Below are 11,711 nucleotides of genomic sequence, written 5' to 3'. Positions count from 1 at the left end.
TGTTAGTAAATAACCATTAACGTAGAAAAGTGGCATAAAAGACACTGCATGATGCATGGAAAAGTTTGTTACACATGAAAAGTTTGTGTGCAAGATTCTGGGAACTTAAAAAACATACATAAAGGTGTGTGTTGGGACAACATTGAACAAATCTAGATAAATTTCGAGTGTCGGGAAAGAAAGTGGGGTCGTGTGACCAGTCAACCAAGTTGATCGATCTTGGTGACAGGGCCAAGGTCTAACCATAGACCGAGGTCCAGATAGGCCAAGCTACCGGTCTCTTTTTATTTATTTTAAATTGGTTTATCATGTACCATCATGGCAAGCAAATCACAAGTTATGTAATAATTTAGGATCCAAAGACTAATAATACCAACTTGATTGAAAATATTCATTAAACGAAAAAAAAAATCTCCTTTTGTCAGGAAAAAACTCTATTGGAGATCGATTAAAAGAATTAATAATGAACAAGCAGTAACTATGATTTTAAATTAAATTTATATAACAATTTATATCGTGTCCGTTAGAACTCATCTTATATGGTGGTCTTTCAAGAAGCAACCTCCAGTCCTCCTTCTAGCGCCTAGGCTCGGTATCATGCGCATACTTGCAGTGTCAACCATTACCTCTTTCTTTCAGAGAGGGACGAATGAGAAAACGAGCTGCACATTGTGGACTGTTCATCGATATACTATAAGTTGGGGACTTATATGTAGTTATCCCTAAAAAAGGACGAAAATGAATAAATCGAAATTAATAAATACTATCCAAGAAATTAATTTTTTTTTTTAAAAAACGATTTTCCGCATTTTTAGCTTTGCAAAATTCATAGCTTCTCTCCACCTCCTCTCTGAGAGGAGAGAGAAGAAGAACAAGAGAAAATATAAAGAGCGTTTTTTCAAATTAAAAAGAAACTTTAAATTCCCTCTCCCTCTCCCTCTCCCTCTAGGGTTTCTACTCTCAAAAATCTGATCTTCTCTTCTTCTCTAGTCAATCTCGATTACCTGTACTTGCATTTTCGAGATCCACACATTAAAAAAAAATCGCCGATTTCTCTTCGATTTAAAGGTGATCTCATCGGTTAATTGTTTGTACAGATTCGAGGTGAGTGTCCTTTTTTTTCTTTCGTTTAGATTTGGAATTCTGATTTTTGTTTCTCTATATAAATTTACGAATGCGATAATTAGGGTTGTGGATTTTAGACATGTAGAGGTTTTGCGGTGCGTTATGGAAGAATGATTTCAGTTATCATGCATTTGTTGAATTGCATGTCAGTGGAAACTCTGTGTGATCTTGCAATGTGTGTTTTTTGCACTCTAAATTTAGTTTTTTTTTTTTAAGATTATTTTATAGCTTGTGATTGTGCGATTTTGGAGTTGATTTTTGCAATTTAGGTAGAGATGAGTCAGTGTCTTTGAAAACGTTTAATGATTTTAATGGTGGTAGCTAATATATGGTATTAATTGCAGTTTATAGATACAGAAATTGCGTTTGAGGATCAATGGTATGCTCAATTGGAAATGGGAGGATGGCAGTCATGGCTCGGCTTCTGGCTGCGGGAAGTTTATTGCAAAATAATGCAGGTATATATAGATAAGACGATAATTCCATAATGTACTCCTATGAAGATAACGTTGGAGCCCGTGTAGACTTTTGTGTTAACGCAAGTTTACGTTCTTAGATTGCCTATAGAAATTAACTTTGAAAAGTAAAATGGGATTTAATTTATATACTAGGTGATATTTCATTTGCCTTTTCTTTTCCGTTGAAGTTTCTTCTATTCATGTTAGCTCCAATTTTTTTGCAGAGGAGGTTAGCCAGCAGAAATTAGCTACTCAATATATTTGCAGAGAATTGCACGAGGCAGATGAACCAAATTTACTTGATGAAGAAGGTAATCTTCGAGCACTATGTTTATGCGGGAAAGTTTCTACGTGGACTGACAAATTAGGGATGTGTACGGTCCATGACCAGCCTGCATTGTCAAGTCTTAGTTGTCATGTTCTTTGTAATTTAAGTCAAACCTTTTGTTTTCCCTTGGTGTTCAGTTTCTTTAGTTGCTTGATCGTTTCCTTCTGCAGATATGCATGTTTTTGGTTTGATGCCTATGACTGACCCTTTGGACCTGGTAAGGTTTGACAAGTTGAGCTTTTTATTGGTTGTATAAATAATATTCTAACTCATTTATTTTCCTTTCACATGCAAAATACTGTTAATCCATTGGTGTGCTTATGATATTTCTTAATTATTTATCTAATTTTGCAATATCATTGTGAAGGTATGTTGCAATGCTTGTAAGAAGCCAGTGAAGGCTAGCCAATATGCAGCCCATGCAGGTTTTGAGGTTTTCTCTTTTGAGTTTTTTCCTTTTCCCTTTCCTTCTTTCCTAACTCTTCAGGCAGTTATTAAAATTGGTGTTAATGTGGCATATGGTTCAAATAATAGAGCTCCATGCAATGAATATAAACATTTTAAAGTGGTTGAAAAACACAGGAACATTGATGTTGACAAAATATTTGTTTGGAAATGATATGGACAAATGCTTGTGTTTAATTAGAACCATTAAGTGCTTCATTTTCTCCTAGACATCAGCATTATTACTGTTTATCCCATTTTTTTTTAAAAACCATCATTGCTTGATTCACACAAATGCTAGTCAGGACATCCTTTGGAGTCCCTGTAGATGCTTTCATCGATACTCCAATAGCAATGATTTTGTTATATGCTTTTACTTGAATGAGTGCTTGAATCAGGGTGTAACATGATTTTTTAAATCAAATGATGAAATATCACAATCTCCGCATAGGTTTTATTTGCAATCTCTTCCAAATAAGTTTTAGTCAACTAGGTAATTGTGTTTTGGTCCAAACTTTAAGGTCTTGGAGGAACAGATGGTGCTAGCCAACTGGTTGTCTAACCTTGATGGCATGAACATGTACTTTTGGGAGTAACTGTTTCTTTATACTGTACATGTATGTTACGGGTAAATTGATAGCCTACCTTCAATAGTTAGGTATAACCCTTTAAGTCTGGCAGTGCTAGTGCTTAACTGAGTTAGGTTTCTTTTTTCTTTTTTTCTTTTTTTCTTTTTAGAGCTTTGTAGGTTCTTAAATTCTGCAGAAGAAATGACCTTGGAGCCTGATGGTGGCACAGGACGCAGGAAACCTCCAAGGAAGGAGAGGAAAAAGTTAATAACTGCCTCTTCTAGTATCCTCTTTTATTTTGAGACACCAAAATCTATTTTAAATCCCTATTTGGTGTTGATTCAGATGGCTTTGTTACAACACTACCGTTACTTTTAATCTGGAGGAAATGCAAAGAGTCAATGGTTTTTCTCATTAAGTGTTACAAATTTGAACAATGTTTGGTGCTTTGAGATTTTCACATTGTTTCAAAGGATGTTACTTTTATTTTGTTTTTATACAGGCTAGTGGTTTAGTTCTTAACTTTGTTTAGACCAAGCCACACCAGTTGTGGAACGAGAAAGTTCTGAATATATAGTTGCAGATGATACTGTTGCATCAGAATCTCAGTTGGACAGGCCACCTAGAATGCCTTCTTCCTTCTCCCTGGATACAAAAAGTAAGTCATTTTTGCTCTTATATCTTTATTTAATCTTTTCTCTTGAATCTTTTATATCAAAAAATTTATGAGTAATCATTTCAAGTAATTGTTCTTTCAGCTCTAAGTAACTTGGGTATCATTAAAAGTCCTTGGTAGAATGTCTATCACTCATTTTGAATACAGAGGGGAATCGATTATTTGTTTGAAGACTATATTGTAGTCTCGTACCGTACCTTTAGATGTCTGTATCTGTGTAAAAGGTTGTGGAATTTCTTTTGCAATAGAGGATAAACAGTCCAGTAATTACTTTTTTTAGGAGAGAAATCAGACATTCCTCTCTTTCTCCATGTGCTGCAAGAATTTTGGGTGAAACTTCCTCTCTCTTGAGTAGACTGATTGCATTCTCTAGTGCTGGCTTGAGATTGGGTTAATGAATTGTAACTTGGTATATATGATCTGAAAACTAGTCCTTTTCTCCCAAGTTGTATCCCAGTGGTTTTCCTTCAAAAGGAGGTTCTGTTGTGAGATGCTTTTGTAATTGAATTAATGAACCTAAGCTAGCTAGATTGACATTTTTCCTTTCAAGGATTTGAACCCACATCATTATGAAAAGTCCCATATGGCTGGGACAACGGTGGTGATTCTTGAGTCAAGTAGGGTTTTTGGTTTTTTTTTTAAATGTTATTGCATCTGAAAAACTTAAAAAGAGTAATGTTTTAATCTTGCTTCCTCAACAGACAGGTCCGTGGTTGCAATAGACACACACATATTATTCTGTTTGAATATATTTGATTCCTTGCTTTCATTTGTCCGACAGGAAATTCTGCTACTGTAGATGTGGCATCTATGATCATTGGAAAAGCAGTGAGTCCTGTGAATACAGACTACTCAGCCTGTGTAATGCCACCTCCAACAAAACGCTATAAATTGTATGCTTTCTTTGTTCTCTATGGCGTGTGATTGCTTTAAATACTGCTATCTGCATATCTTCAGGTATCATAAATATTGTTCATAATTCAGTATGAATTTTGAATATCATATTGTGCATTGGCTTTCTCATTGTTTTCATTTCTCATTTTATCATCTTCATTGCTATTGCATTTATGTGCAATCATGTAGTTACATTATACTTTCATGTTAGATATTTTTTTAGGGAATGGTGGTTAGTATTTCTTAGAACTTGTATTGCATAATAATTAAAAGGGACGTAGTTTTAGTTGCTGTATAATTGTCTTTGGTATTCCTTTTTCATGCATCTTTATTTGATACCCAAATGATAATGTGTTTAATTATGTGATTAGGCCATTACTTTTATTTGCACATCAATGCCCCCTCCCCCCTGTTAATTATCTTATGAAGAGAGTACTTTACAAAGTGCCCAAGCTGAGAGTGATGTGAAATTCAGACACAACATTCTGCCAAAAATGTTCCAGCATATCTATTAAGTCATCCTCTATGCCTGCTACTTATGACAATCTTGTGAAATTTGATACTGGTTTCAATTACATGATCCATTGTTTTTGGTTTGTGTAGCATATCAACTGAGCATCGACTGCAATCAGATGATCCAGAAACAGCTTCTGGCTTAACAAAAGTTACAAGCACTGTGGATCCATCTACTTGTATGCCCAAATTTATATTTTTTCCTAACTTGGTCTCTTTTCTCTTATTTTTTTCTAACCACAAAAAAACCACTTTTTTTTAATATCATATTTTGAAAGAAAATTTAGAAGTGGGTTTCTTGACTTTTACACCTTCCTTGCCATCTAGTTACTGATTTGTCATATGCTTGCTGTTCTCTATCCATGTGGAGTTTACATTCTCTTTATCAAAGATATCTGGCGAGCTAGTCCATAATCGCAGTATATACGAATTTCATTTCAGGGAAACACGGTGTTGGATTTTCATTTGGGTACCAAATACATATATTAGAAAAGTTGGATGTTGCACCAGAGGAAAGGAGTAGAACAGAAGGAAATAAAGAATCTTAAATCTTTTCAACATTCAATTACAATCAGAAAAATGGAGTGTGCAATAGGTGGAAACTCTAGTTCATTGAAATTTGAAACAGTTTTATTATTTCCATCATGCCATCAACAATAATCATGCATTCACTTAGATGTTCATAACTCAACTGAGATGAAATGAACATGGGTGCTTGTGCTGCTACTGAATACAGCTACTGAATACATGATGTACTCATGAAGATTTGTTTTTCATCTATTGTCCATGGAGAGATTTTCAAGCACATTCAAATTCAGGAAGTGACATGCTTAATGATTATGTTGCATTTAGTGACCATCTTCTCTGTGGCTTATCTGTGAAGTTGTCTGAGCCCTTTTTGATTCTTGACTTTGGATGTTCTCTGCTTTCTCGATATTATATAATGATCTGTTGTATTAAATCAGATATTCCAGCTCCCCTTGCTGCCAAAGTTTATTACTCTCAAAGGAACACTCGTCTACGGTCAGCAGTTGCTTATCTGTACCATGCCACATCTGCTGAGGGACTGAACATGGTGAATTCAGAATTATCACGGGAAAGCATAATGCAACTACTGGCTTCATCTCAGAAGGGTTCCTTAGATGCACAAACAAATGACCTCATCAATGAAAAGGTTTGTACCTATTGTTACTTTTGGTGGCTCAACTTCCATTTGGCTGTTGTAAAGTGTCTTGTCTTAAAAATCTTAGAGAAATAAGAGATATGAGTTAGATTTTTACTTGCCAGTGCTCATCATACAGTTATTGTCTTCTGAACTGTTGAAACCAGCATTTTAATTTTTACATCTAGTGCTGTACTGAAGGGCAAGTTATACCAAGTGAACCTGTGGTGTTGTGCAAGAACTTTCATGTTCAGGAAATTCATTTTGCTTCCTGATGCATCAAATTACACCCTCTGGAAGTTTTCCTGCTTTGACTTTTATATAAACTTCTCTATCTTTAGTGCGTGCCCATCTTATATTTTTGTTTAAATTCTGCTCACAGTGCTGCTGCGGTACATAAATTATTTAATTAGAAGCTACTGACTTAATCTTTGTAAGGCAGGGAGATCCTTCTGTGCATCAACCTGATGAAATTCTTGCACAAAGTTCAGAGATGTGCCTGGATAATTCAGGAGGATGTCCACCATTGACTAACTTCTCAAATCAGTCTCCTGTTGATAACATTCTAAGGCCCCAGACTGCTTCAGTTGGAATGCTCAGAAGCAAATATCTTTCAAAGCCCTATTCTTTTGCAGGCAACTCAGGTAGTCTACTAATTTCTTCTACCGTTACTTGCAAGCTCCGTATTTTTGAATCAGCTACTAACACTAGGCATGATCTCAGTTAGTAAAATGGAAAGTTATAGATAACTTTTTTAAAAATGCTAATCATAATTGAGCTTATTACCTGGTAGCTGGCATTTGTTGACTGAACGATTACTGCATTAAAGCTGCAACTTTTTTTTAAGTTGTATGAATTATCATTTTCAATGTTTAAGATTTTTTGATTTTGTTATCATTATCATCAGAATGATACTCCCTTTTTCCAATACATGTTTATATTCCTTTTCTCCCTGTTCAGTTGACGACTCTGTTTTTGTAGGTCAATCACTTGGAACCATGCAGCAACCAAATGGAACTGTCCCTGTTTTATAGGAGCCCATGTGGGAATTTTGGCTAGGCGAATATTTATTAAATACCAAATGTGAGGTTAGGATCCATTTTTTAAAACACAAAAGCAAATCACCGCAATTGTTCATTCTAGCATTCTGTATCATACTTGACATCTGACTGCTGCTTATACTACTTGAATAGAAATAAAAAAATAAAATCATCATAGTCACAGTTACAGACCTAAAGTGCCTTGACAGTGCAAATTCACTCACTGTTTCCCAAGTCTTGGTCCCCCTGGATGTTTTTAGCCTTGTGATAATGATTTTGTTCGTTTTTCTGAATCTCCTGATGTTTCATGAGATCTTATGTTGCAACTACTTGTGCTTATCTGGGTTCCAAGATCCTGGTGAGAGATGTTTATAGTTAGCCTATCAGTGCCGTGCGAAATGAGGAGCTGTAAATTGTGGCCTACCAAGAAATTCTTATGTTTGCACAGTAAGCGATACAGGTAGTAATGGCATTTGGTTTGTGGATCATTTTCTTAGCTTGCTTGCTAGTTTTCATCATATCAGATTTTTTTAGGGTGGTGGGGTTGATTTACATCTTAACAGTTTTTGAATTGGCATTTTGTTACTGTATCTCCATATAACACTCCAAAGGGGAAAGTGAAGGAAGTTCAGAACTACAAAAACATGTCGTTTTCGTTGTAGCTATTGTAAGTTTGGTGAGAGTGGGAACTTACTGCCGCAATTCAAAGAGAAATCAAAAGGCAACGGACTAAATTGCGATTGGAACAGATTTGGACAGCCTGGTGGGTTTGTGCTTGTGGTAGTTAGATGTCTTTAACTTTTGCACAATTGGTAAATTCTTTTCTGGTTCCCTGCAAAATATCTGCTCATTCTGAAGATGTACCACATAGTCGCAATTGGATGGATCTTTGTCTCACATGGAACACTTCTGTCATCTGATTATGACGAAGATAGTTACTTTGCAAACCAAAAGTTTACTTTCCAGAACTTTGAGGGGTGTAGTTTAACTGGTTAGGTTTTAGGTTTGTTCTCTAGAGGTTATTAGTTCGAGTTTCACTGAAAGTTTATATAGTTGTTAATTTTCTGTGGGATTAGTTGAGATACACGTAAGCTGGCTCGGATATCCATGTTAATAATAATAATAATAATAAAAGTTTACTTTCCAAGTAAATTTTCCTTTGACCTGATGTCAGAAAACGTTGTTATTTATGTGAAAAAAACAAAAATATAGGCAGTGTAGTATCTATATATAAAAAAAAACATCGCGCATTTGGGGCTAATGTCTCGGCAATGCTTCGATTAAATTTTTAGATTCGTAGTGGTCTCATGCTTGTTGCCATGTATTTTAGCAATTAAATAATAAGGGGGCAAAGGAAGTGCATGCTGGACGTGGCTCGGAGCCTCTCTGATACTTGTATTGTTCATGTGTTCTAAAAGGGGCTCCAAATATCCTCCTCCAAAAGTGACATTTTTACAATAATAAAAACGTAAGGCATGTCCTCTTAGGAAAAGGAAAAGCAAGGTTATGTTTTATGAGCATGAGTGAATGAATCTTCCCAGTTGGACCTATGTGATTGTGTTGGTGGTATAGCTCTTCCAGTTTGCCTGTTGGCGGCTCCAAAAAGCTTTTAATAAAATAGAGAAGAGAGATGACAGCTCCCTCACGCACGGAGATGAGGAAGAATCCTAATTTGTTTCCTGAATAAATTATTGCTCCTTTTTGTCCTCTTCTTCTTCTTTTGAGTTACAAGGATTCAAGGAACCTTTTTTCTTTTCAACTTTCTACAAAATCATGGGTTTTATTCTATTTTTATTTGTAAGGTAATGTAATAATAGTTATTTTTCAAATTATTTTTTATTTGAAAATGTATTAAAATAATATATTTTTTTATTTTTTAAAATTTATTTTTTACATTAACACATCAAAATGATCAAAAAATACTAAAAAAAATAAATTAATTTTAAACAAAAAATAAAATTTCTAATTTTAAACAAACAATATGTTCACCACAATGCGTATAGAAATTACAACTTAGGTCACGAAAGATTCATTTTGTAATTTATAACCATTCACATACACAACCTAGGTCAAGCAATTCAATATATTCTTTTCATAATTTATAACCATTAATCAGATACACGATGTATTAAAAAAAAGGAATTATTATGTAAATGTAACTCTCAAACACTTTTGGCCTTTCGTGTTTCCTTGGAACTGTTTCATAAATAAAGAACTGAGTATACATGAAAGTCGCCGTTTTATTAGAATTATGGGATCTATAATTATCATATCCAAGATTCTAAATGAAAAGGAGAGATACAGTAATCTGGTTGGCAATGAATTAACAAACACCTCATGCTTACCCATCATCCTCTAGATGATGCGGTGGGTGATGCTCGTTCTTCACTCGTAGCTCAAATCAATCAGCATAGCTTTGAATTTGAAGAGGGCATGTAGTTCTCACTTAGCTAGGTTCATTATCAATCATCATATACTCGGTTGAATTTTATCCTATGCACTAGCTTGTCGGGGCTTTCATTTGACAAGACAAGATTATTTTAGCATGATAAAATGGTAAATGGTAATGCTTTCCTCCTTTCTTCCATTAGGATGGTCTCCATCTCTCTGTATGGTCTCTTCTTTTATGTAAGTTTTCGTTATTTCCATTGATGATGGGGGTGGGTGATCATGCCTTAAAAAAGCATTTCGAATACGGTTCAAATACATTGTCAAACTTAACCTACGTATATAAGAAACCATACAATGGATCATGTGGCTTGCTAGCTTGTTGAACCTTTTGCCGGGAGAGAACAGAGCGGAGGGCCACCGAAGGCCAAAATTGAAGAAGAAGAAGAAGATGTGCTGCTAGAACATAGAGATATATGAATAAAGGACAAGGTTCAGCGATAGAATTAAAGAACACAAACAGACAAGAGTAGAAGAATGATGGACGTTTTCCTTTCCTTGATGGATGGCAAGGTACACAAACAAAGAGCAAAACAGGCTTGGCTTGTTTTTGTGCGACCGAGTCTATCTATTGATCGAGGGTGAGAGAGATGCAAATAGATAACTTCCGGTGGATGGGGAACCCTAAAGTGAGAGGCTTAGATATTACGGAGATATTATTGTTGCAGGGCCTCCAACAACACCCCCCCCAGATTATAATTACCTGAACCAGGCCGATTTAATGAAAGTTTCGATATCAACACTTCGCCTGAAACATTATAACCTTATTGAGGCTATAATGAAAGTATTGTGGTTCTATTTCTTTCACTCTGATATTCGATCGGAATTTATAATCCATATGACCATGTCGTGGTGCTCCTGCGCTGCAATCGACATCTCTCCCGAGTAAAAAACACAATACTTTCTTGTGTTTTTTAATTAAAAATATATTAAAATAATACTTTTTATTTTTAATATTAGTAAATTAAAATAATTAAAAACTATATAAAAATATTAATTTAATATTTTTTAAGGTTAGAATCAGTTTAAAAATTACTCTGAAGAATGATAATTAATATCTGTAACTTGAAGTTATTATATCCTTGCAGTCGTACCAAACTAATACAAGGAGAAAAACGTGTAAGATCCGCTCATTTATCAGTTAAAATTATTATCATCCTTCCAAAAAGCGTCGACATCTCAACTAACGGGGCGTACTTGAATGATGGTTCTAGTCTAATGCCATCATTATCTTTCTCAATTAATCCACTAGATTAGCCGTCTAATACAATTTTCAACAACACTAACTTCATCATTGTATTTCACTGTAACCTGTTTGTTTTTTTTTTATTTTAAAAATATTTTTTTATTTCAAATTATTTTAATGTGATGATATCAAAAATATTTTTTTAAAATAAAAAAATATTATTTTGATGCATTTTCAAATAAAAAATATTTTGAAAAATAATCATTATTTTTCTATGACTAGAAACTAAATTGTCCTCCACTTTATTGATTTGTCAAGACTAAACTAGAGTCTAGATAGGTTAATTGATGGCCAACTTAAGAATTTCATGAATTGAGTCTTGGCTAGAACTAAGAATTGTTTTTATTGAATTAAGTCTAGTCTAAGAGATTAACTTGTTAATTTATAGTTTAGAACTTAATCTAGATTGTATGCTGAACTACATACAAGTTAACCAATTTATATATAATTTTTTTTATCATCAAAACTATTAAAAATACCTTTTTATTTTAGTCTCTTATAAATCTCTACACATAATTTAAGGAGAGAATGAATGTAGAGTTCGCATATACTTTGGTTGGGGTGAGATCGATTCCCACAAAACCACATGATATAGTGAATGGATTTGGATCTTCATCAGGATAAGAGAGAGTCTCCTTTAAAGATAAGGTGTTAGGTATTCAAACTCCTCCGCCTATGAGAGAAAGGGTTAATTTGATTGACAACAATCTTGTCCGTATTGAGCATGATAATGGGAACCGTTTATTACCGAAGGTCTATATTGATGATTCAGTCTTTCGAGAGTTGTGCTACCTTTGGTATGACTCTC

General features: G+C 34.5%; 1 protein-coding gene across 2 annotated transcripts; it reads left to right on the top strand.

Moving 5' to 3' along the window:
• Positions 1-786: 786 nt before the first annotated feature.
• On the top strand, positions 787-7,406 carry LOC7497965 (uncharacterized). 2 transcript variants are annotated; one of them, XM_002314367.4, is made up of 12 exons: positions 788-1,104; positions 1,470-1,583; positions 1,808-1,894; positions 2,082-2,128; positions 2,279-2,336; positions 3,094-3,207; positions 3,457-3,582; positions 4,382-4,493; positions 5,098-5,186; positions 5,973-6,181; positions 6,612-6,813; positions 7,151-7,406. In XM_002314367.4, exons 2-12 carry the CDS (start codon positions 1,502-1,504, stop codon positions 7,201-7,203), a joined length of 1,179 nt encoding a protein of 392 aa, XP_002314403.4. In that variant the 5' UTR covers positions 788-1,104; positions 1,470-1,501; the 3' UTR covers positions 7,204-7,406. The 2 variants fall into 2 exon arrangements, with proteins under 2 accessions (XP_052312769.1, XP_002314403.4); XM_052456809.1 differs by lacking the exon at positions 7,151-7,406 and having other exon boundaries at positions 787-1,104; positions 6,608-6,786.
• Positions 7,407-11,711: the final 4,305 nt, after the last annotated feature.

This window comes from Populus trichocarpa, chromosome 10 (assembly GCF_000002775.5).
Source record: "Populus trichocarpa isolate Nisqually-1 chromosome 10, P.trichocarpa_v4.1, whole genome shotgun sequence".
In the NCBI taxonomy this organism is placed as follows: domain Eukaryota; kingdom Viridiplantae; phylum Streptophyta; class Magnoliopsida; order Malpighiales; family Salicaceae; genus Populus; species Populus trichocarpa.
This window is presented reverse-complemented; position numbering and strand designations above follow the sequence as displayed.